General features: G+C 33.3%; 1 protein-coding gene across 1 annotated transcript in view; it reads right to left on the bottom strand.

Annotated features, from left to right (window-relative positions):
- LOC114338609 (phospholipid-transporting ATPase ABCA3-like) overlaps positions 1-27,630 on the bottom strand; it is a 351,819-nt gene that overhangs the window by 159,443 nt on the left and 164,746 nt on the right. Inside the window, exons 12-15 of the mRNA XM_050645554.1 lie at positions 26,728-26,903; positions 17,733-17,991; positions 7,461-7,596; positions 1,082-1,363 (exon numbers count right to left, since the gene is read on the bottom strand). Of these exons, the coding sequence (XP_050501511.1) occupies positions 1,082-1,363; positions 7,461-7,596; positions 17,733-17,991; positions 26,728-26,903 (853 nt within the window). The remainder of the gene's footprint in view (positions 1-1,081; positions 1,364-7,460; positions 7,597-17,732; positions 17,992-26,727; positions 26,904-27,630) is intronic.

Raw genomic sequence — 27,630 nt, 5'->3', positions numbered from 1 at the left:
AAAAAATTAGAAAAAAATAAAAATAACAGTAAAAAATAAAAAAAAATAAATAGAAAAATAAAAAAATTTAAAAAAAACATACAAAAAGAACAATACTCTTCTCAGTAAGATTTACAAACATCGTATACAGAGATATACCCCTATTCCCTTATCTTACGTTAAGAATAAGATTTAGTAATATCGTACATAGATACACATGACCTCAACCCCTACTTTATCTTTATTTTCAATTCAACACGTCACTTAAAGATCCCCCCCCCCTATCCTCCTATCCGCTCTTAGGAAGGTGAGGATAGCATAGCAGGGCTTATGCAAATCTTCTTGGGACCTACTTACAGACCGCGCGGAATATCCCTATGTATCGTTCACTAATGAACACGTCCAGGGATGTTCCGGGTCGAAAGAGGGGGTGGTTTTAATTGGTAGGCGGCTGGTTATGGGGGCCACGCGGGGCGCATGAACCATACTCTGGTCTGTGGGGTCCAGCGTGTTCTCCTCTCCTGTCCGAGTCCAACAGTACTAGGGACACCTTCCCTAGTCTGCTAAGAGCGTTCCACCTCAATCCAAAAAAAAAAAGACAGCTAACGGGAAGTAAATGGGTTGCATGTTCTGGCGTCTTAGAAACAACGGCACAGGCACTGTGCTTTTAAACTGCTGAATATGCGTGCACTCTTTGGGGCAGATCTGCTCACATCAAACAATTTATACTGCGCTGAATGATACGTGCCAGATAGTAACGGGGTGTATGAAGCCTACGCCACCCTATATAAAGCAGCGGGTCTTGCAGAACCTGCAACACGTAGAAATGCTGCAGAGTACATAGAGAGAATTAAACGAATCGCGGACGAGCAGCATGCCCTATTCAGAGCTGAACACCACGAAAGCGACTAAAATCTAGGAAAAGCTTCTTTAAAACAGTTCAGGATAAAGAGTCCGAGTATTTTCCTCTTCCCCAGTTTCAATGAAGTGGCCAATCTCTAGATTGGTAAGCATTTAAGCATGATTTGAGTAGCTCTTATAATAGTAATTTATTATGAAGTGGACAGAGCATGAAACAGTTTTATATTCAACATTGACTTACCTAAATTAGATCTGTTATTAATCTCATATTCTATGGCTGAAAATAATGAAGAAAAGTTGTCTACTGTATTATTTGGCAATATATATCTTAATTCTCTTCCTTGTCTTCTGTCCTTTTTTGCTGTTCTGACGTATTGTGTAACCAGCCTGGTTATAGAATCTTCCCTGGCATTATTTTCAAGGACCAAAGTCAAGTGATAGCCGACACCAAATTTATTTTTTAAAAACAAAGAACTTCCGACACATCTCACTTTGCCTTTGGAGATCACTGCTTTTCGATCAGCTATAAAATGTAGTAAACAATGATTTAATTAAAAAATAATAAATTCCTTTTTAAAAGGTATATGTATAAACAAAGTCACTAAAAGGGCTACATGACAGAACGTTTTCGTAATAATAATTCCATCATCAGTCCTTATTAGAGGTTAATGTTTATGCCTGAGCCACCAAGATATTTGGGTAAAATCCTTAAGCCGGCCACTGACGGTACTGCGACGTCGTTCAACTCAACTCTTCAATTGGACTAATTGACAAAAATTTTTATTTCATTTACCTCTTTTTCAATTTTTTTCCTCAAGTAGTTAAATTTTGAAAATTAATTGAAATTCATAAAATTGTTTTCTGTTCGTTCTTTTTGACTTATAAAATAAAACTTATCTTGTGCGGTGTTGCAAAAAACAGAAGAGTTAATTTCGGGGCGAGTATGAACTCCCCCGCGCTACCTAGATTTTAATGGGTTTAGTTTTATAGTAGGATTAAAAGCGACTACGAACTGCCCACACGCTACCTAGGTACTTAGATAATATTTTTGTGAACCTTTGTAGTTTTTATTTTACTTTATTGTATTCAAAAACCCAATTCCCAAAGCATGAGCGAAAATTTTAAATGATTAAATAATTAAATTATAACAATATAATCAAATAAAGTTTATTTATAAATCTACATTAACTTATATACAATAACAAAAACTACAGTTAAACAATAACAATGCCTAATTGTAATGTCTGATTAGTGATTAAAATAAATAAGAGTGAGCACTACATTTTAGATTTTAAAAGTTTACAAGCATAATAATCGCAAACTGACTTAATGAAGTCTAATTTAGTAATGTTTGCCGTTTTATCAAGTTTTTTTCGAATCTATGTGCAGTTCTGATTTTCACATATACTTCTGCTTAAAAATTTATCAAAATTTCTGTAAATTTAAATATGTCAAGATGTGATTTTTAAAAACATTCGTTAAATTTCAAGTGAAATGATTCACATGCGTTTGTAGTAAATATAAGAGATGATGAATTTGAAGCCAACATATAAGGTGGAAATGTTAAGTCTTGATTTTTATATTCCGAAGACAAACCTAAATTTTAAATTTTTCGGTACCAATTGTGTGTCAAATGAAATTTGCAACAAAAAATAATAATGTCGGGCCACACTAACTTGGCTGCATTTTGAATTGCTATTTCAAAATCAGAAATTATTCGCTTCGGTTTGAAATTTAAATTCAAATCTGTACATATTGTTATTAATGTATCAAAAGTACTTTTGTACGATTGCTGTGATTTATTTGGTAACAAACAAAATACTAGAGGAACATAAAAACCATTTTTGTAGCCATGTATAGTAAACATCTGACAAAAATATTTAGAACAGTATTGAAAAGTTCCATCTACATACAAAGAATCTACATTACACAAAAAATAAAGATTTGTGAAACAAATAAAAATTGCGGAATTATATTTCGTAGATAATAAAAAGTTTTCACCTGTATTTGTTTTCAAATTTAAGTTCACTAACACTTGTAGAACTTCTTCCTGTGACTTGGGTAATGATGGTGTGGATTTTCGTCTTGCAGCATAGATATTTCTTCGAACACAAGAAATGTCTTTCGTCGTCAGCGGTAAATTGCTGAAATTTTCCTTCCTCAATTCCTCGTGGACAATCTTTAAAGGTTTTTCACATTTATGTTCTACAGCTTTCCTCTTTGTAGAATTACTAAAAATTTGCCGGTCCACGTGGATATCTGGAGCATGATTATGCTAACCGATGCTTTTTCAAGATTAACGTAATTTTCATCACCTTCCTTTGTGTATACTCTTTGTTGACACTCTTTTTTGATGCATCACCATCTAACTTCTCCATCTTTGGAGACATGGGCCATTAAATATTTATATTCATTAATTATTAATAAAAGTTCTCCCCTTTGACTAAACATAGTCGTTGGATTCGCCATTTAAAAGTTAAACACTAACGGACAAAACCGGACACTATACCGTAATACTTGCAACTGAAATGAATAACTGAAAATATTTATATTCTTACTTTCAACTATAATCAAATTTGGAATTTCCGGTCATTATGACTTAATCCCCAACCTAGGCGATGGGGCATCAGGTACTTGGGATTAATGGGCCCAGGTAGTTCGTGGCGCAGTTAGATAACGCCGTAATTTCGAGCGACTTCAAGTAACGGTTCCCACGCCTAGAAAGATCGTGAGAACAGTACACGTGACGTCAGAGAATTGGCCAAGGGGTGAAAGAGATGAGCTCGGATCTCTCCTGAGTGATCCAGAAAATAACTTTCCTTATAAATAACGCATTTTCATTCAACAACCACAACCACTACAAATCTTTTCAGAGCAGCAGTGTGCAAAGTACAGATTGCCATGATGGTCGCCAACATCCGAAAAGGATAGGCACTACAAGAAGAAGAATAAATAACGCGCAATTTTATAAATTAACTTATTTATAGACTGAATACCGAACTGTAAATTTGTATAGGTAAATAGTCGTACACAAAAACAAACCATGAGTTTTATTATAACTGTAAAACCGCTACAGTTGATGTACCGGTCGCGTCGGTGTGGGGAAAATTGAATTTCAATATAAATTAAAAATGACTTTAAAATACTCATGAACTTTGTTCGTTGGGAATAATCGGAGGGCATTCATTGTTTGGTATACGGAAAGATATTTAAAGTAACATTTGAAAAGTACGTGTGTATCGACCAAAGACGCTGCTAATAGAACTTTCCGTAAAATAGTTGCGTGAACAGCTAGAGACGCAAGATAAAGACAGCAGTGGGTCCAAGAAGATCGACTAGAGGGCAAAAAGATAGACGTGGGCTGCTTTTTTAAGGTACAGCAATATACTAAAATTTGGTAAAAATCCGCAGACCTTCTACAAAAGTCAAAAAGTAAAAGTATTGCTCATTAACGGATGGATTGCGTATAGTAATGTTTCTGTCACAAATCTCTCTGCTAATATTTGTATCTAGTTTGATTCAATTGTATTAATTTATCCAGTACCCCCAGAGACACCTACCTTTGAAGCTAGTTGCTGATCTTTTTAGGTACAGTCAGAAAAATGAAAGAATGCCCATGAACGATCACATGAATCACTTGTTTTGTATTTACTGTCTTTTTTATAACAAACGTTTGTTGTTTATATAAAAAGACAGCAAATACAAAATAAGTGATTGATGTGATCGTTCGTGTGTAATCTTTCATTTTTCCGACTGTATATGACATGGATACATATATACGTATACCTACTAATATTTGTAATGCTAAGTGTCATTCCAAAATTATATAAATTTTTTGCTCACTAGTTTTGCATATTTACTCCAAGTAATTTTTACTAAAATTGATATTTATTTCTATCTTTTACAGAATCTTGACATGGTTTTGAATGTAAAAAAAGAAATATGGAGAACGCCCAATATATTCTCGAAGACTATTAAAACATTATTAACATTTATTTAAACAAGCTGGGAATGTGAGAAATATCATAATGAAAACTTTGTTTACGTATTTAAATTCATCACTTAATAAATTACGTCAAATAATAAATTACGTCAGTTTAAAAATAATAATTTATATGCAATATACGAGTGTACCCTGATAGTGACATTATCATACATATGTGCCGTAAGTCGAAAATTCGATTTTTCGACTTAAAGATAGGTTATATCGAATTTGGTTCGAGACAAACTGGCAATACGTTATTCGTAATCTACGTAAAAATCATTTTGAATTGATAGATCATATCTTATGCTTTAAGTCGAAAAATTCAATTTTTCGACTTTGAGCTCAGTTATCCCAAAAATAGGTTCGAGATATCGAAACGCCATTTTCAGATTTGGATTCAGGAGACAACACTCATTCATCATTCTCTTTGCCTTATCCCTATGCGGGGTCGGCTTCCCTAATTGCATTTCTCCACACAAATCTATCTTGGGTCATATCAATGTTAATCCCCTTTACCAACATGTCCTGCCTTATGGTCTCCCCCCAGGTCTTCTTTGGTCTTCCTCTCCTACTCCTTCCAGGAATCTGCACTTCAGCTATTCTTTGTATTGGGTGATTAACGTCTCGACGTTGAACATGACCAAACCATCTTAACCGATGCTCTCCCATTTTGGCATCAATTGATGCCACACCTAGACTTCCCCTAATATACTCATTTCTAATTTTATCCTTCTTTGTCACTCCACTCATCCATCTAAGCATTCTCATTTCCGCCACATGCATTCGTTTTTCCTCTTTCTTTTTCACTGCCCAACATTCAGTTCCGTGCATCATAGCCGGTCTTATGGCTTTTTTATAGAATTTTCCCTTCAGCTTCATTGGAATTTTTCTGTCACACAACACAGCACTCGCTTCTTTCCACTTCATCCATCCAGCCCTAATTCTACTGCATGCATCTCCATCTATTTCTCCATTACTCTGTAATACCGATCCTAGGTACTTAAAACTATTGCTTTTCACAATCATTTCACCATCCAAAGATACCATTTTATTTGTAGTAACTCAATCTTTAAATGAACATTCCAAATACTCTGTTTTTGTCCTACTAAGTTTTAAACCTTTTTCCTCCAGAGCTTGTCTCCACTGTTTTAGTTTTTGTTCTAAGTCTCTTTCACTATTTCCTATTAACACTACATCATCAGCATACATTAGGCACCATGGAATACTACCCTGTAGTTTCGCTGTTATCTGGTCCAAAACTAATGAGAATAAATAAGGACTAAGCACCGAGCCTTGGTGCAATCCTACTTTCACCTGAAATTTATCAGTCTCTCCCACACCTGTTCTAACACTAGTCGTTACTCCCTCATACATATCTCTCACAATCTTTACATATTCACCAGGGACTCCTTTCTTATTGAGTGCCCACCACAAAATCTCTCGAGGAACTCTATCATATGCTTTCTCAAGATCAATGAATACCATATGAGCGTTGGTCTCTTTATTCCTGTATTTTTCCATCAGTTGCCTTACAATGAAAATTGCATCTGTTGTTGATCTGCCCTGCATAAAGCCAAATTGATTATCAGATATTTCGGTTTCTTCACGTATCCGTCTATCAATTACTCTCTCCCATATTTTCATGGTGTGGCTAAGTAGTTTTATAGCCCTGTAGTTTGTGCATTGTTGTATGTCTCCCTTGTTTTTGTAGACAGGTACTAATATACTGCTTCTCCATTCGTCTGGCATTTGTCCAACTTCCATAATTCTATTAAATAGACCTGCTAGCCAACTTATTCCTGTCTTTCCCAATGCTCTCCATACTTCCCCAGGAATATCATCTGGTCCGACTGCTTTTCCTTTCTTTATTTTTTGAAGCGCTTGAACCACTTCCTCGTTTGTTATCCTGGTAATCATTGCTGTTACTGTCTCCGTTAACTCCACAGGCTGTCTGTCAAATTCTTCATGTAATAAACTGTCAAAATACTTTCTACATCTCTTTTTGACATCCTTTTCGTGAATTAGTATTTTATTATTTTCATCTCGGATACATCTAATCTGATTAAAATCTCTTGCTTTCTTTGCTTTTTGTTTGGCTATTTTATATATATTTGCTTCGCCTTCCCTGGTATCAAGTTGATCGTATAGGTTTGAATACGCTTCTGCTTTAGCTTTTGCTACTGCTACTTTCGCTTCCTTTTTGGCGACCATATAGTTTTGAAGATATATGTCCGATCTGCTTTCCTGCCACTTTTTATATACAATATATGTTGTCAGGAGACAACACTATATAAGGATATATCGATAGATTGGATCCAAGTACTACAGGGGCGACGACGCACAAACGAACAAAAATATGCTTTGCTAATCTACAAACGAAAACGAAGTTGTCGTTGAAAAAGTATTTAAAAATATAGTATACCCTATTCCACGAATATACGACTGTGTTGGATTATTTCGACAACGAATATTTTATTGTTCAAAATATGAAGAACGAAAATAAATTGCAAATTAGATTGCTGGTTATTGGAATAATTATTAGAGCCATTTACTTTCGTACTTCTTATGTTGCACACTGAAATATTCGTTGTCGCGATAATCCAAAACAGTCGTATGTTGGTGGAATGAACCATACCTAAAATATCAGCTTCATCCATAAAATGTGTAGTTAGTAATATTAGTTTATTGCCTCTCATTTCTTGAAAAACATTCCACAACTGTCTCCTGGAATAGGGATCGACACCAGACGTTGGTTCATCAAGTATTATAATCTGCAAAGATTATTTAATTTATATAATACGTACTATTGTTCTTAAGCTATTTCTTTGTGGCTTTTATGTAATTAACTATTCTAATTGGGAAATAAGCCACAATTTAATTTGAAAAAATAATTTTATTAACGTCCACTTCGGACGTCGTTGTCAAAATACAAAATATTAATAAATAGCAAAAATGCTGTTGCTTAGAAAAAAAAAATAGTTAAGTTGTGGCTTATTTCCCAACTAGAATAGTTAATTATATACGTACGTTGCATATTTGGTTTATTTCACAACATTATGTAATAACAAAAATTACTTGCGCTAATAACCGTAAAACTTAACAGTGGTTGGGTTTAAATTGAAGACTACATACTTCTTCTTTCTCAGAATCCTTAGTGCTTTTCAGGGCGTCGGATGTCGGGTTCCGCCTTTTATCCATTTCTTCCAATCGCTTCTATTGGTAGCCAGGTTCTTCATATTCCTCATTCATACTCATGTGTCTCCTTTCACCTATATCCTGGATCTGGTCCATCCATGTCTTTCTCGGCCTTCCCTTTTTTCTTTTGTTTCCCATTTTGGCTTCATGTACCTTCTTTGTAAGTCTTTTTTGCTCCATTCGTTGTATGTGTCCAAACCAGCTTAATTGTTTTTTTTTCGATCTTCCTCATTATCGGTTCTTGTTCCAGCTCTCTTCTTATATCCTCATTTCTGAATCTATCAAACTTCGTAACTCCAGTTATTCTTCTCATGTGTTTTATCTCGGTCGCGTTTATCATTGATTCATGTTTCTTTTGCACATTCCATGTTTCCGCCCCATATGTCATTATCGGATTTACTATGCTGTTATATACTCTGAGTTTAGTTTTGTTGTTAATTTCTGACTTTCCAAAAATTGTATTATTTAAAGAGTAATACACGTTAGTTGCCTTCTTCAGTTATTACTTATTACCAAGTGTGTTTTCCCATCATCTGTTATTATATTACCCAAATATTCAAAAGTAGATACGTGTTCTATTACTTGTTCCCTTACTATTATATTAGTATTCCTTTCTTTTTTCTCATCTTCATTTATTATCATAAGTTTTGTTTTGTTGAGATTCATTTCCATTTTTAAATTCTGTATCTCTCTTTGTTATTAGTTTCTGAATTTTCTCTACTGTGTCTGTGATTAAAACTATATCATCGGCGTATAGAAGGGAGTTGATCTTTATTGCATTTAAGTTTTTATATCCTACTATGTATATATTAAAGGTTTCTTGTTTGATCTTTGGTACTTTTGATTAAAGTATCCATGACTATTATACACAAGAGGGGGCTTAGTCCACCTCCTTGTTTAATTCCCTTATCCCATTTTTAAAAGTGCCTGATCTTTCTCCATTTATTTGTACTTGGCCTTTTACTTCCATATATATATATATATATATATATATATATATATATATATATATATATATATATATATATATATATACAACAAACAAGTGGTTTATTAGGGTTGCAGTCAGAAGTTTGGCCAGGATATCAAAAACACACATTGTTTTACAAAACACACATGGACGTATAATGAGTTGCATACTCTTAAGTACAGTTAGTGAATTTGAACACACCTTGTATGGGCCTCTGATGTTTTAAAAAGAACCACAATAATCATAACACTTAATTACTTTTTTATTTGATACTTTTTAATTTGATTGTTTCTTCTTTCTGTTCTCTATGTGTCAGAGTTTTTGACTTACATTATCAGTAGGTTAACATGACAGAATAATTATTGTATTTCTGCTAATTATTCAAAAAAATTTTAAAATGTATTGTGTCCTTTGTTTTCTGTTTTCAATATTTGTGTTAATTTGAAATGTTGAGCATCATCAAGCTTCTCTTTAATAATCTCAACGACTAGTAGGTTTACTAAAACAATGTAATATTTTAAAATACTTACATTTTTGTTTTATATTACAGAGTCTTGATAAAGGGGTCAAACAACCCCGAAAGCTAGACAAAAAGTCAAAAGAGTGTTTCTTTGATATCCTGGCCAAACTTCTGACTGCAACCCTAATAAACCACTTGTTTGTTGATATTGACAGTCACTAATATCCAGTATTTCTTATATATATATATATATATATATATATATATATATATCCACAGAGAACGGTAGTTCTCACCAGTGGCGCACAACACCCCTACATGCGACACTATATATACACGAAATTTTCGATTTTCTAAACCTGACTGAATTGAAAATTGGGCCAAATCCCATCTTAAAGTTTAGGAAAAGACTCGTCCATCCATATGTTACTTCTCCATTTTGGTCCAAGGGTGTGGATTTTACGGCCCTTCGCATTTAAAGCCAGTTTTTCGTTCTCGTCCCCAAAACTCCCAAAAATTTCAAAAATTTAAGTCTGATCTTTGCGGCTTCTGATAGCATAGATCATTACCTTTCTAACGCATGTTTAATTTTGAAAATCGGATATACCATTCAAAAGTTATCGAGCTCAGAAATATGACTCAATTTTTATTTAAAAAATGGAAAATGTTTGTGGATATGTATGTATGTATGTATGTATGTATGTATGTGTGTGGAAAAGTTAAACCGATCTGAATTTTTTTTTCTGTGTTTCAAGAGGGTGTGAGGGCCGATTCAGAACCGGTCTAATTTTTGACTTCTGACTACCCGTAAGTCAGCTAGAGGGCTAGGTAGATACAAAATAGCATATTTTTTGGGCATATATATCTTAGGTTTAAGGAAAGACAGGAAAACCGCAAATACACCAAATCAATAGGGTTGAGTTAAGCTTTCAAATGGGGCCTAATAGATCAAGCTGAGACATACACACTGCTTACCATAGCCAAAAAACTGAAAAATTAAACTTTGTCAATTTTGGTTTTTCGACAATTACTCAAAATTTCAACCTACGAATTGCGCCAATAACTGAGCGTTTGTAGAAGGACTCAGAACGCGTCTAACGGTGTATACGTTATATCTGGAAAAATTCGAATTTTTAAGTTATAGGCTTCATAAGTATGATCAAATCTATTTCTTATGGGAAAAACGGTTTTTCAAGCTCAATAATTCCTGTAATACGTTCAGTTATCATACTCGATCTTGGATGCATCATATACTACTTGTCAATACGTTTCAAATTCATGTTTAGTGATCAACATCAGGTAAGCCGTTCAGAAGTTATAGAGCTCCCAAAGTATAATTAGTCCAGGAACTGAAATTTTTCACTTCGCAATTTTTACAGAATGGATAGATTTGCTTGAAAATTTGACAATAAGTATTGGATAGTCCAAGGATCAAAATCTATATGATGCCGAAAGAAGCTTTTACCATGGGGTGGTTGCCACCTCATCTCGAGGGTGGAAATTTTTTTTTTTATTTTGCCCGCAAATGCTGGTAAAAATATTAATTATAAGCAACAAATGTTCGTTATACATTTTTTTGATAAAATTAATAGTTTTCGATTTATTAGTTATCGAAGCTGTTAGTTTTATATCGAAAATATTACCAGATAACGGCAGTTCTCGCCAGTGGCGCAGAAATACACCAGCCAACATGCGACGCTATTATATACACAAAATATTCAATCTTCAAGTTCAGAAAAAGACTCACCCATTCATATTTTTTTTTTCAATCTATTTCGAATAGAAAAAAATCTAGTGTACATTCGATGGACACTAGATCATTTGGGAGATAATGCGACAAAGGTGACCATTTATAAAGCTTGATGTGTAATAGAGGAACATTGCATTCAACTTCATACATTTAATTTATAAATAACTTTAAAAAATTCCTGATACAAGAATAAAAAACCGCTAAACGCCGTAAAAATGAGTGGCGCATAAAATATTCCAGCTACAAAAGATCTGATATGAATGTTACGTGGCGCGAAGATGGATTTTCATTTGATGCAAAACAAAATTCTAGTTTTATTTTAAAATATTTTTCCATAATATTTGCTAAATTTGAAGTAAACGCGCCACAAAAGAGTTTCAAAATTCAAACTATATCAAAGTTACTCTTTTGTGGCGCGTTTACTTCAAATTTAGCAAATATTATGGAAAAATCTTTTAAAATAAAACTAGAATTTTGTTTTGCATCAAATGAAAATCCATCTTCGCGCCACGTAACATTCATATCAGATCTTTTGTAGCTGGAATATTTTATGCGCCACTCATTTTTACGGCGTTTAGCGGTTTTTTATTCTTGTATATATATATATATATATATATATATATATATATATATATATTCAAGCCACTATATATATATATATATATATATATATATATATATATATATATATATATATATATATATATATATATATATATATATATATATATATAAATATATATAGATTTTATGACTTTAACATATTTTTTTTATATATTATAACTTTCCAATATTTTCCACATTATTTCTCTGTTTATCGTATCAAATGCCGCCTTCAGATCAACGAACATGAGAAATAGTTCATCCCCTTTACGGTTACATACTTAAAAGTATTAAATTAAACGGCATTTTGCCGATGAATATTAATGCACCTTCCAGGAGCAGTATGTTGATACTTGTAAAAGCCCTCACATCAATATTTCATATAGCAATAGACTTCAATAGTATGCCAACTATCAGGCAAACACCGAACTTAGACAGGGAGACTCGCTGTCCCCATTACTATTTAGTCTAGCATTGGAATATGCAATGCGAAAAATATATACCACAGTCAAACCAGACATAACTGCTACAGGAGCAAAGATTGTTCTCACATTTGCAGATGACGTAGATGCAGTAGCACAGACAACACTGGAAGTTAAGGATATAGTCTCGAACTTTGAAGAACACTAAACGTCGGCCTGAAAATAAACAAAGAAAAAACTAAATGCATGGTCGTGCCAGGAAATGAACGACAGCTGATAAAACAAAACATTACCAAAAACTGTAATAATTTTGAGATGGTCAAAGAATTCAAGTACCTAGGAACAACAATTACCAGTGGCAACACAAAAGAACGGGAGGTTGAAATACGACTACTGGCGGGGAATAAATCTTTCTTTGCCGTTCAACATCTAATGAGGTCAAAGCTTCTCTCAAAACGTGCCAAAATCCAAATGTACAAAACCATAATACGACCAGCAGTGACATACGGAAGTGAAACATGGACATTGAGAAAGAAAGAAATTAATAAACTCTTAGTATGGGAACGCAAAATCCTACGAGTTATATATCGCCGGTCCGGAATAAGAATGACGTAACTACAAAAAGCCAAATTTCTCAGCAGAGCAAGAAAACGATTTTTAAATAAAATATGGATTAAATGAAGAGTAACCGTCCAGGAGCATCGATATGGCGTGTATTCTTACAATGATGGCTTTTACTTTTATCCCTATTGGTTTAAATTTCATTATCTTAATTTATCCCCCCATTTTCAACCCTATCTACAGTTGTGTCATTCTTCATCTAAAATTTTTTAAATAGGTATTTAAAATAGTGAATAAATAAGTATGACTTCTACTTTCATCCATACTATTTCGAATTTAATTATCTTAATTTAATCCCCCCATTTTCAACCCTATCTACCCTGTAGTGGCTCAGCACATAGTTACAGTTCTGTCGCTTTTGTATCATCTGTACACAGTATTTTAGAAAATAATTACGCAATAAACAGGAATGGCAGCTAATCTGGAAAGCTCAACGTAGGTGGCGCTTGTGTAGTTAGAGGTCACGTCAACTTACGTCAACTATTCAAATCAATGTTTTAATTTGAGTATTTGATTTAATTTGAGGCAATAAAATGCCTCAATGTTGTGCTGTGCCTTATTTGAGCGTATCGAGAACATCAGGATACAGGTTTCCCAAAAATATTCTGATAAGAAAAAAGTGGATGGTAGCAAGAAGACGGGATAAATATCTGCCGACAATAAATGCACGTATCTGCAATAGATATTTTGTTGAAACAGATTATACTTATTGCCCCTGGATTCGACTGTAAAAAATCGAACACTTCACTATATAAAACTCAGATCAACATAAATATTTTTATTTTTGTCTGAGCTATAGAAATAAAATATTAAGACGATGATTAATATAGCTTACCCTTCGATAGGGGCTTCCTTTTTTCCAGTAATTCTCGCATTCCAGCAAAAATAATATCGAAAGAAAATGGAAGAACTGAAACTTACTAATTATGAGGCGCTTCAAGATATTAACCAATTACGAAATGAATTAAAGATCTCCAACGAAAGAATACAATAATTAGAAAAAGAGGGAAGAAGGAAAAATATTGTGATTCAAGGACTACAGATTGACACCGATCAACCACTCTTGCTAGGAAATGAGGTAGAAAAATTCATAGAAAAGGAAATGCGAGTAAAAGTAAACGTTAATGAAGCAAGAGAGCTGGGAGACAAAATATATTTGGTAGAGATGGATAGCAAGACAGAAAAGACCAAAGCAATGCAAAAGGTGAAACTCAAACAACTGAGTGAAAGAATATACATAAATGATGATCTGACGAAGGGCGGAAAGGGAAATAATGGCCAAAATTAGAAGAATTGCTAAGGAAGAGAAAATCAAAGGAAATAGCAGAAAAACAGGGTACCAAACACTGACAATAAACAATGAATTATGGAAATGGAAAAAACAAAAGCAGCAGCTGGAAAGAATAGAGGAAAACAGCAAAATACCAGAATTGAATGCAGTATTAGGAGACCCAACAATGATGACCTGGCAAAGAAAACGGAAACGAGAATCGAAAAATAATAAACGAGATAATGGTAATAAAGAAAAAGAACTAGCTAAAATAGCGACGTGGAATATAAGAGGATCATCCAAGAAAGGAAAACTGAAGCATCTAGTAAACGAAGCCAAAAAATATAAATTTGATCTTGTGGCAACCAGAGACTAAGAAACTGGGACAGGGCAGTTAGGAAATAAATATGGCTATATAAACAGTGGAGGCTGTTAAAGGGCTTCCTTTTTTCCAGTAACTCTCGCACGCCTTCTTCTCAATTCGTTTTTCAACGTACAAACAATCCAAGATCCGTATTTTTTGCTATAATTTATTATTTATTAAATCGTAAACAAAAACACCATATACAAACTTCACGAATTGTCAAAACGTTGACCCCCAACTACACTAGCGCCGCCAAGCGGGAGCAACGGCGTACATAGCTGCCATTGACAAAATTTGCAGTTACGTCATTCTTATTCCGAACCGGCGATATGGTCCTTGGAGTGATAATGTGACAAATGAATGGAGGAGAACATACAACACTGAATTAGAGACTCTCTTCGGACAGGGAAACATCGTGAGATACATAAAACCCAAATAGGCTAAGATTTGCAGGCCACGTGGTACTGAGTGATGACACCAGACTGATTAGCAATCTGTTTTGGGAAAGACCAGACGGTAGAAGACCGGCAGGACGGCCTAGAAAAAGGTGAAAACGTGCAGTCAGAGAAGACCTAGAAAAGATAGAAGTGAGACCATGGGAAATATTAGCACAGGATCGGAACCAATGGAAAACAATAGTAAACGCGGCAAAGACTCACGAAGAGTTGTAAATTCGAAAAACGATGATGATGAATAGCATGCCATTTGACCTGATACTCTGGAAATATTTTTTATTGCTTAAATGACAATGGAATTTTTTAATTGCCTAAATGACAATGACATTCTGGCAATGATGGATAGTTTGTTTTTTGGAAACTCAAAAAATGGTAACGGCACTTCTGTCGATATTTTAAAACTTATACAGAGTGAGTTTTATGTATGGAAATACTCAATTAGCTCGAAAACCGATTGTACGATTTTTATAGATTTTGGTAGGAGGGGTTTTCTAATGCCTATTATAGTTCTAATTATATTGTTATCAGATCTTCCGTTTTTCTGGAAATCTAATGAACTTTATTATTTCAAATAGAATACCCTGTATATTTTTTGCATTTTAAGGTCCTTAAGAAATACTGATTATTTTTCATGTTATATTCCCTAAACCTAAATGCCATAATTTCGGAGTTATTGCTACATGAATTTAAAAAAAGAAGGTTTAAACAAATTATAAAAATATTTTTTTTCTGTCCAGGTAGACATTATTTTACGTTCTTTGGATCATTGGGAACAAAAAAGGTCTTTTGTAGTTTTTCCCTAAAATTAATCGTTTTTGAGTACCATAAACAAGTCAAAACTGAAAAAAAATCGAATAATGACGAATTTTAAGGTTCAGAAACACAAGTAAAAAATATAATTTTTGAAATTACGAAGTACATAAATTCAAGCTCAACTCTTCGTCTAATAGATTGCCATAAGACTTTTTGGCTCGTTTTAATCTAAAACATTGCTTTTTAATTGTTAATGAGGTGCATATGAGAGGACGAGCGAGCATTAGCAACTAAAAAACAACAGTTTTATAATGAAACAAGCTCAAATTATTTATCCCTAACTAATAAAATAAGGCTTAAACTTGAATTTGGGTACTTCGCAGTTTTAAAAATAATATTTTTTTGTGTTTTTGAACCTTGAAAATCGTCATTATTCGATTTTTTTCAGTTTTAAATTGTTTATAACTCGGAAACGATTAATTTTAGAGAAAAAATACAAAAGATCTTTTTTGTTCCCAATGATCCAAACAACCTAAAATAATGTTTACCTGGGTCGAAAAAATTAATTTTTGTAATTTGTTTTAATTTTTTTTTTTTAAATAAATGTGGCAATAACTCCGAAATTGTGGCATTTAGGTATAGGGAATATAACATGAAAAATAGTCAGTATTTGTTAAGGACTTCAAAGCGCAAAAAATATACCGGGTATTCCATTTGAAATAAGAAAGTTCATTAGATTTCCAGAAAAACGGAAGATCTGACAACAATTTAATTAGCACTATAATATTGGCCGCATTAGAAAACCCGTAACTACCAAAATTTATAAAAATCGTGCAAGCCGTTTTCGAGATAATTGAGTGTTTCCTTACATAAAACTCACTCTGAATATAGATATTTATGTATTATATTGACTTTTAAAATTATACCGCAAGAGTTCTACCAAAACGTCCGATTTCAGCAATACAAAGCTACTCACCACTATGCTGCCGGAAAGATGTATTGGCCGACGGGGACATATAGAGTGGCCACCAAGATCTCCTGACTTAACTTCATTAGATTTTTTCTATGGCGTTCAAATCATATTACAAGAGAAGAAACAAGAAATAAAAACAAGAAATATTACTTCTTCTTTACGTGGCATCTCCGCGACGAGGGTTGGCAATCATCATTGCTATTCAAACTTTTGGTACTACAGCTCGAAAGAGTTCAGTTGAGCTGCATCCAAACCAATCTGAGGTTTCTCAGCCAGGACATTTTTCTTCTACCTATGCTGCGCCTTTCTTGAATCTTTCCGTGCATTATTAATTTTAGGACTTCATATCTGTCACCACTTGTTATATGACCCAAATATTGTAGTTTTCTTATTTCACTAGAATGCAGTATCTCCCTGCTGTTTTCTATTCTTCTTAGTACTTTTTCATTGGTTATTCTCTCTGTCCAGGAGATTCTCTTGCATATGTACACACTTTAAATGCTTCCAATCTATTCAGACACTGTTTATTAAGAGTCCATGTTTGCACACTTTACAAAAGACACTTATCCCAACGCACTCTATGATAAAAACAGTGCATATTTTCTACATATTTTTTTATCATTTAATAATTTAACATATTTATGGGGATATTTAACTTGGGAGCAGTCGCGCTCACTTCTGTCACGTAAGCAGTCGCGCGTAGGGAAAAAAATCTAACAATACGAATTTAAATAGGAATTTAAAATAAATTTCTATTTTATAATATTTTTATTTACTTGTTATGTTAAAAGAATCTATGTCTAACAATTTTAAAGCTAATTGGTTGTCACCAAAGCCATAAGTTCCACAAAAAAAAACTAAAAATATAACAAAAATTAAAAAAAAAATAAAAAAAATCCCACGCATTACTACAATCTTCCTTGAGACACTTAAGAGTGGAAAGTTATGTTGCAAAATTTTTTATTAAGTTATGTTATCAAGTCACGAAAAAGGATAAATTGTTAGATTTTTTATAACGGCGCGACTGCTCCCGGGTGAAGGCATTTTTATGCTTAAAACTTATAATCTTACCTTTGGGTCACCAATGAGAGCAATACCAACTGATAATTTTCGTTTCTGTCCTCCACTTAAATCCTTACTTTTGGTGTCAATTTTATCAACTAAATCTATTTGTCTTATCGTCCTATTAACAGCGGCTTTTATATTCGGTATTCCCTTTATTTCAGCAAAGAATTCTAGATGTTCTCTTGGAGTTAGATTATCAAATAGAATATCATGCTGAGGACAAATGCCTGTCATTTTCCTGATTTTATTCATATCATTTGTGTTCCTACAAAATTATTTTATTATTTAATTATTTATAAAAAAAATATGATAATAAAGGAATATTATAGATTGTACGACTAAAAAAATTAGCTGTATACAATTTGATCTTCGGAGTGCAGTGGGTACGAGAGAGGCTCTATCTAGGATACCAGTGATATTTAAACCATGTAGAGACGTGAATAACGATATACCTACATATTCATGCTTCGTTGATTATCATAAAACGTTCGACACAGTGAAACTACAACAATCTGATAGAGATATTAGCAAATATTGGAATAAAGACCTGTGATATAAGAATTATTAACAGTATCTACTGGAATCACACATCGCCTCTCCGTAAATCGGCGAGAATCCGATGATGTTAAAATCCAACGGTCCGAGACGGATGTACACGTTAATCTCTGCTGTTCAACATGTACTCTTAATAAATCTTTCAAGAAATAGTGAAGAAGGTACGAGTTTTTTTTTTATATATCGAAAGTTGAATATCGATATAAAATTATCAGTAGTAATTGCACAAGAGCTCTAAAATTATTGAATTTTTCCCGAGTGACACTTTGACAGTTTTAATTTGTCAAAAATTTTACATGTCAAAGTGTCACGAGGACAAAAATTCTATATTAATTTTAGAGATCGAGTGCAATTTGTTGCGATTATTTCATGAATAAAACTGTTCAAAACCAAAATTTTATTGTAATTTATTAATGTAAGTACAAATTAGTACTGTTAAACACAGGGTTGATATAAAATATTTTACGGTTGAAAGTCATCACTTTTATAACTTTTAAAACATTAATTGTCATTAATGTCACTGAATGTATTTTTTCGTAGCAACGAAGGGCATCTGACGTAATATACTTGACGACGGGATATTATCAAAAATTATCACCTTAATTTGCTTTGCTGTAGCTTTCTATTGGTCAGAATCTCCTATGAATGAAATAATCAGTAGTAATTGCACAAGAGCTCTAAAATTATTGAATTTTTCCCGAGTGACACTTTGACAGTTTTAATTTCACGAGCCGAAGGCGAGTGAAATTATGTCAGAAGTGTCACGAGGGCAAAAATTCTATATTAATTTTAGAGATCGAGTGCAATTTGTTGCGATTATTTCATGAATAAAACTGTTCAAAACCAAAATTTTGTTGTAATTTATTTACGTAATACAAATTAGTATAATTAGACACACAGTTGTTATAAATATTTTATGGTTGAAAGTCATCACTTTTATAATTTTTAGAACATTAATTGTCATTAATGTCACTGAATGTATTTTTTCGTAGCAACGAAGGGCATCTGACGTAATATACTTGACGACAGGAAATTATCAAAAATTATCAATTTAATTTAGATTTTTGTAGCTTTCTATTGGTCAGAATCTCCTATGAATGAAATAATCGATAAAATTTTAAAATATATTGATATATTTAATATATCGATACATCGTTCCTATCCCTTCGTATCATTTCTCTCACTACCACAAAATGCACAAATGTCCCTCTTTCCTTTATGTTCCGTTTTACTATACATCTATTGCCTCTAACATCGTGGTTGGGTGTTCTAAGTATAGCCATCATCCGTGACAGCCTTTCCGAACCTAGAGAAGTAGGCCCTAAAAACCTGTGTCCTGTGAACACCTACTTTAGGAAATAATCTCAGTCGCCCCTGACCAGAGTCCACCCAATCTCTTAACTTTGGCATCTTTGTCCAATCTGCCATATCCTCCGTGTCGTTCCATTATTCTTGTCATCTTTCAATTGAACTTTTCCTTTCCTGTCTGCTCTCGGCAGTTCCCTTTCATTCCTGCTCTCAGGCACAGTAAGCTCTAGGTATCTTCTCCCATAGCTCTTTTGTTTCCACAGCCAACACATGCAGAGAAATAGTGATGGCCTACAAGGCTGCCGCGAAAAAAATCCTGTAGGCGCTTGCTACTTGCAGCAGACTCGTTTTGTCCATTAGTGTCATGAGACTCCTGTAGGCCGGTATCTCTACTGGCCAATCCAAACTAGTATCGGATAGAGACAATCATGTAAGGTCCTCCTCCTTTCGGATTTGGGTCCCCCAATGTTGGGCATGACCCTCCACAACGCACTATTCGCAGCCTTCTGGGTCACTTTCCACTCGTGCTTGTCCCACTTTGCATTCTGGTTCAACGTCACTCCCAGATAGTTTACGTGTTTCTTGGGTGTTAGGCACACCCTTTGCCTGTTGCTCTTTTAAGAAAATTAGAATTATTTATTAATAAAATTATAATTATTAATTAATAAAATAAATTTTTTATCAAAACTGACGTTCTTGCGCATCCAACATGGCGGAAAGAAATTGAAAATATCAATAAAAACTCAAAATTGTTTGTCAAATTTGGTAGTTTAAGGTCGCTGAGTCTAAATCTAACATTATTTTTTGAATTACAAAATGGCGGACCCAATATTGAAGAAAGTCGAAAATTTTATTTTATTTCAATAAATTTTTTCAAATTCTTCTTCTTCTTCTTTCTCATAATCCTTAGTGCCCTTCAGGGCGTCGGATGTCGGGTTCCGCCTTTTATCCACTTCTTCCAATTGCTTCTATTGGTGGCCAGGTTCTTCATATCCCTCATACTGATGTGTCTCCTTTCACCTATATCTTGGATCTGGTCCATCCATGTCTTCCTCGGCCTTCCCTTTTTTCTTTTGTTTCCCATTTTGGCTTCATGTACCTTCTTTGTAAGTCTATTTTGCTCCATTCGTTGTATGTGTCCAAACCAGCTTAATTGTTTGTTTTCGATCTTCCTAATTATCGGTTCTTGTTCCAACTCTCTTCTTATATCTTCATTTCTGAATCTGTCAAACTTCGTAACTCCGGCTATTTTTCTCATGTATTTCATCTCCGTCGCGTTTATCATTGATTCATGTTTCTTTTGGACAATCCATGTTTCCGCCCCATATGTCATTATCGGATTTACTATGCTGTTATATACTCTGAGTTTAGTTTTGTTGCTTATTTCTGACTTTCCAAAAATTGTATTATTTAAAGAGTAATACACGCTAGTTGCCTTCTTCAGTTTATTACTTATTGCCAAGTCCGTTTTCCCATCATCTGTTATTATATTTCCCAGATATTCAAAAGTAGATACATGTTCTATTACTTTTTCCCTTACTATTATATTAGTATTCCTTTCTCTTTTCTCATCTTCATTTATTATCATAAGTTTTGTTTTGTTGAGGTTCATTTCCATTTTTAATTTATGTATCTCTTTTTGCCAAATATCTATTAGTTTCTGCATTTTCTCTACTGTGTCTGTGATTAGAACTATATCATCAGCGTATAGAAGGGAGTTGATCTTTATTGCATTTAAGTTTTTATATCCTACTATGTATTGAAGGTTTCTTGTTTGATCTTTGGTATTTTTGATTAAAGTATCCATGACTATTATAAACAAGAGGGGGCTTAGTCCATCTCCTTGTTTAATTCCCTTATCCCATTTAAAAGTGCCTGATCTTTCTCCATTTATTTGTACTTGGCCTTCTACTTCCATATATATAGATTTTATGACTTTTATCATCTTTTTTGGTATATTATAGCTCTCCAATATTTTCCACAATATTTCTCTGTTTATCGTATCAAATGCCGCCTTCAGATCGACGAACATGAGAAATAGTTCATTCCCTTTACGGCATTGTCTCTCTATTATATTTCTTATGATGTAGACGTTATCGTTTGTTTGACGGTTTGATCTGAATGCAGCCTGTTCGTCTTCCAATTCTTTCTCTATCACTGATCTTAGACGCTTCTCTATAATTCTCGTGTATACCTTGAAGGCGACCGATGACAAGCATATTGCTCTATAATTCTCGCATTCATTATGTTGTCCTTTTTTGTATATTGGTAGAACTATGTTCTTCTTCCAGTCATCTGGGATTTTCTCTGTACTCCATGCTTCCTTGCATATCTGTAATAGCCAGTCCTCTCCTTTTTCACCCATCCATTTTATCATTTCTGGATCTAGTTGGTCCTCTCCTGCCGCTTTTCCAAGTTTAATATTGTTTATAGCTTCTTCCAGTTCTTCCTTCCTTATACTCTCTGGTTCCTCTTCCTCCTCCAGTTCTGGTCTATTTCTTCCTGCTTCATATATTTCTACTTCTTCGTGTTTGAATTTATCTTCGTAGTATTGTTTCCATACTTCTACTATTTCTGTAGTCTCTATTTTCAATTGGTTATTTTTATCTTTGATTCCATACTGTTCCCTACCTTTTTTCCCTCTTAGACCCTTTATACGGTTCCAGAATTTTCTGTTATCTGTTTTGTAATTTGCTTCCAATTCTTTTCCGAATTCTTCCCAGCTCATATTTTTCGCTTTCCTTACTGCTATCTTTGCTCTATTACGTTTCTCCATGTATTCTACTTTGTTATTTTCATTTCTACATTGTTGATATTTTTTCCAGGCTTGCTTCTTTTCCTTTATTATTTTCTTTAGTTCTTGACTCCACCATTCTGTTCTCTTATGATATTTATTTATTGACTTTTTTCCACAAATTTTCTCTGCTGTTTTATATAGTGTGTCTTTTAGTATTTTCCATCTTTCTTCCATATCCAATTGCTCTCTTTCCAGCTCCATTCTTTGCAATTCCTCATATATTTCTTGTTTATAGTCACTTTTCTCTTTCTCTGTTTTCAGCTTCTTAATATTTATCTTAGTGTATGACTTATCGACTATATATTGCTTTTTCTTTGTAGTCATTTCGGCTACGAGTAGCTTGTGTTGAGTATTAAGTTCTGCAAATTTTTCTGTTTTTATATTTTTGATAATATTCATTTCTGCAGGAATCACGATGTAATCTATTAGACTTTTGGCATTTCTTTCCTGTGCTTCAAAAGTGTATCTGTCCTCCATATTTTGATACCAGAATGTATTTCCAATTTTTAAGTCGTTATTTACACAAAATTGTATCATCTTCTTCCCATTTCTGTTCTCAGCTTTTTCTCCATACCGCCCAAGGCTTCCAAGTCCCTTGTTGATGTCATTTCCAACTCTAGCATTCCAGTCTCCCATAATAATTATGTTCTCAGTATCTTCTCTCACTTCGTCTAAAGCTGTTTGGAGTTCGCTATAGAATTGAGACATTTTCTGTTCTTCTGTGCCCTCGACTGGTGCATATATTTGTATTATGCTAACTAACTCGTCTAGTTTTATACTTACGGTAATTATTCTAGAGTTTATTGCTTGGTATTTTACAACTCTCCCACTCAGATCATCCGTGATTATAAAACCGACTCCCTCTTTTGCTCTTTCCATTTCTTGTACACCTGAGTAGAAGAGCTTGTAACCATCGCCACATCTCATATTTCCTCTTCCCTTCTTCTTCGTTTCACTCAGGCCTAGGATGTCAATGCCGTATGTTTTCATTTCCTCTGTCAATTCGAATTCTTTACCATAAAGACTTGTGATATTCCAAGTACCTATTATTGTTGTTTCCTTTCCATTATTTTCGTTGTCCTTTTCCATTTGCGTTGTCTTTTTTACTAGTATCTTTGCAGTTTTTGGTGCCTGTGTTTTCAGTTTTTTGAGTTATATGCTCCCCCTTCTGCTGTTCTTATTGATTTTGGTATTTGCTGTATTTCGTTTCCTGGGGATCTTTCACTCGCTTTTCTCCCCTTTGTTTTTTGTTCCTCTGCTCCATTTTCAGGTTGAATTTCTCCATTGTTATCATTTTTGTAGCCCAACTGCTCCGGGGTATATATTTCTCCATCTATTTTGAGCCCGTTATAGTTTAGGAACGCTCTGTAACCTTTATCTCTAGCCAATTTCAGTTGGTGGATTAGAAATTTCCTTTTCTGTTGGTATTCTTTTGAGTAGTCTTCCGTAATGAATATTTTGCTGCCCTTGAGTCTGCGTGTTTGGCTTAGTATCTCTATTTTTTTCGACACATGTTTAAGTTCTATTTTTATAGGCCTGCTTTTATTATTTTGGTTTCCTACTCTATAGATATCTTGTATCTCCTCGTTTTCGTCTATTGAAATGTTCATTTTATTAGTTATTTCTTTGAATTTATTTTTTAGGATTGCTCTATTTTCATTTGTTGTTTCGTCTACACCATGTATCACAATGTTTTTCTTTCTTACTTCTTTTTCTAGAGCCTCGATTCTTCTTTCTTGCAATTTCATCTCCTCTTTGATTTCCAGGTTTTCCTTTTTGATCAGTTCATTTTCTAATTTTAGCTTATTGAGTTCGATTGATATAGCATCTATTTTATTTTCTACCCTAATCTCTCTCTCTCTTCCATTTTATTAAGTTTTTCTATTATTTCTTCCATTATTTTTTCCATGACGATGTATTTGTTTTTACCTTTCCCTACACGACCACTCACCGATAAAGGTTTATCCCAAGTCGACCCTGCGGAGGAACCGCCTTTCCTGGAGTGGTTAAATGTAGTTTGTTTAGATTTTAAATCAAATATTTTATTTTTAAATTGATTTTTAAGTTGATTTTAGGCTTACTTTATTTATTATGGTTTAAAGAATATTTATACTATTATAATCCAATACTTTAACCATCCAACCGTCCAGAGGATCCAAAATCTATTTTTAATAATAAAAATATGGAATATTCTTACCTTGAATTGTTACGCCTATGTTTATGTTATTGTTATTTTTGAGTACCTTATTAAATTCTGTCACCACGCGTCTTACTTGTTTGTAGGTTAATAAACTAAATTTACACTTCCACAATAAAATATTATGAATTTTCACTATGTAAATATTTTAAACCATTTAACTGTTAATTAAGTTTTATTAATTGTTGTTTATAAGTTTTAAAATTCACTTTTTACCACCAAAAACTTGATTTTTAGACGATCGATCTAATTATACGTATCTTCTAATATATAGCCAGTGACGGAACCCCCTTTTTTTTTCAAATTCACTTTTGAAATTGTTAATTACCAATGCATTATCGTTATAAAGTACAATATTCAGAGTCTATTAGGTTTGTACAACCGACCATACATACGCAACAATCGCGAGAATCATGTAATATATGTCATTTCACACATTTGTATTCAAACTAATGCCAGCAATGCAAAGGCAGCTAAACCAACGTGATTATGTATCTTCTGACTGTACGTTTTAAGATTAATAAACATTAATCGCAGAATTGTGGAGAATTATGTACTTTGTGAATGTATTTTTTTCGAAATTTTGATTATCTCAATTATATTTTTACTGTTTATTCATTAACAAATTGAATGCATTTATTGTTATCAAATCTTTAACCAATTTTTGTCTTTATTAATACATAGTTGAAAAATAAGAATCTGCTTTACAGCAATAAAATTAATAAACTACAAAACGTTTTACAGCGTTTTAAATATACGCGTTCCTTTTGACTTTCACTGCCGACCAGAATAAGGTCGTACATGGCTCACTTGTCCCGGTGTTATGAATAAGAATAGATCCGGTCTGATCCTTATACCTGCGTATTACAACTCTATGATAGTATTAGAAAACAACTGTAAACATGAAAATCCCTAAATAGGGACTGTTTATTTTACCTCATGATCACGTTTTCAGCATTTGGAACTACTGTGTGTCGGCTTAAGTTATTCCAGTAGAAAAAGTAATTCAAAATACAAGTTACGCGATATGGTTTACATCGTAGCTGGTACCTACTTGTATTTCATTCAGTACCAGGTAACTCGTATTTGGTACTTATAGATAAATCGTGTTAAGGGGATGGGTACGTATTTTCGGCTGCAATACTATTCAAATGGGGATTTATTTTTTTCGAATCATGAGAAAACTAATAAGTATTTTTGAAAAATTTAAAAGCATAATGAAAGATTACGTTATTAGCGAGGGCAGAAAGTCCCTGAGAACTTCTATAATGTTTATTTTAATAAGTTACAGGGGTGAAAAACCAAGAGAAAATTTAGTGTGATTTTTAATTTTAAATATCTCATTCAAAATAAACTTTTTATTTATTCTAAGGGACTTTCGGCACTCGATAATAATTTAGTCTTTCATTCTGCGTTTAAATTTTTCAAAAATATTTATTGGTTTTTTCAGAATTCGGAAAAAATTAACACAATGTCCTTGGTAATATTTTCTAAATCTATCTTTGTCTTACAACGCACTCAGTCGAATAGAATATTGACAGCCTATTGTCAGTCAGACAGTGACAATCAGTGACAATTTTAAATATTTGACATGGCATCGGGAATATTTTGAGTTGTTGATTAAATAATATTGATATGTATGGTGTATTTGGTAAATAATTGATTTAAGACGTGAACTTAATAAAAAGTTATTTATTGTGTATTATTTGTGAAGATCCAAGCAGAGAATACGTCAGGATAATATTATATTCTGTGATCCAAGTATTTTGTTGTTAAAGATGTTCAAAATTGTAAGCGTTCCATAGTAACAATATATTATTAAAAAATCACTTTAACACTTTTCCTCTTTTCCCGATTGAGTATTAGTTTTTGTTGTACATATAAATTATTACATCACTCAATACATAGTTATTGAAAAAATTATCACATTTATTAACTGAATTAATAATATGACATTTTCAAGTAGAATGACATTATAGTAATGTTTACATATCCAGTGTGAATTTTACTACACGTAATTTGCCATGTAAAGACAGAAAAAGTAGGGATAGCCGTAAAATATTTGCGAATTATGTACAGATGGCCTTAACTGATTATATCAAAATATTTAACAGGTTTAAGCTAATAGATATCTAATTCCTTACCTTACATCACGTCCATAAATAAAAGCTCTCCCACTACTAGGTGAAGACAATCCTGTCAATATATTAAACAATGTAGTTTTTCCAGCTCCGTTGTGGCCCAAAATTGCTGTAATTTGGCCTTCATATATCGACAAATTGATGCCATCTAGGGCTACTACGTTTGGTTTTCGGAATTTCTGCAAACATGGAAATACGAAAGAATTTACTAAAATATACTTACGTTGTGCTTAACCCATTTGTGCCCACAACTATTTTTGTCAAATATATCAATGATTTTCTCAAGAATGTAATAAAATACCCTAAAATGCATTGAAAAATTACTAAAAAAATTTTTTCGAAAACTGATTTTTGAAAAACATGCTGGGTCATTAGCGACTCGTTGGGCACATGTGGGTACAAAATAAAAATAATTACTTTTATGCAATAACATATTATTTTACTTTATTTTTAAAACAATGAAGCAGGCATATATTAATTATATTACTTAAGGCTTAAAATAGTTTGTGTGATAATCTTTGAAGAATTTATCGTGGAGTGGAATTTCACATTATCGCATGCTTTTGTAGTTTTATTTGAACATACACGAAATCTCATTCTTTGAGCACCATTAATAATTAGATGCTGTGTTGATGGGGATGGACCAGGAATTATTGCTATATTTTGAGGTCCAGTAGAACGGATAGAACGACTTTCAATAGTTAGATAATAATGTACGAACTATCTTCTAAATTCTAAGTTGTCATTTTTATATCCAAACTGTCGTGCTAGTGTCCAAGCATTAGTTACACAAACATCCAGCACCCATATCCATATTGGAAAATACCATTTTTTTTCACGCATTTTTATACTGTAGTTCGAAATGTTGTTGTCCATCAAGTCGACTCCGCCCATCAATTGTTGTAT

This window comes from Diabrotica virgifera, chromosome 3 (genome assembly GCF_917563875.1).
Source record: "Diabrotica virgifera virgifera chromosome 3, PGI_DIABVI_V3a".
Taxonomy (NCBI): domain Eukaryota; kingdom Metazoa; phylum Arthropoda; class Insecta; order Coleoptera; family Chrysomelidae; genus Diabrotica; species Diabrotica virgifera.
The sequence above is the reverse complement of the archived record's forward strand: the minus strand, read 5'-3'. Positions and strand labels throughout refer to the sequence as shown.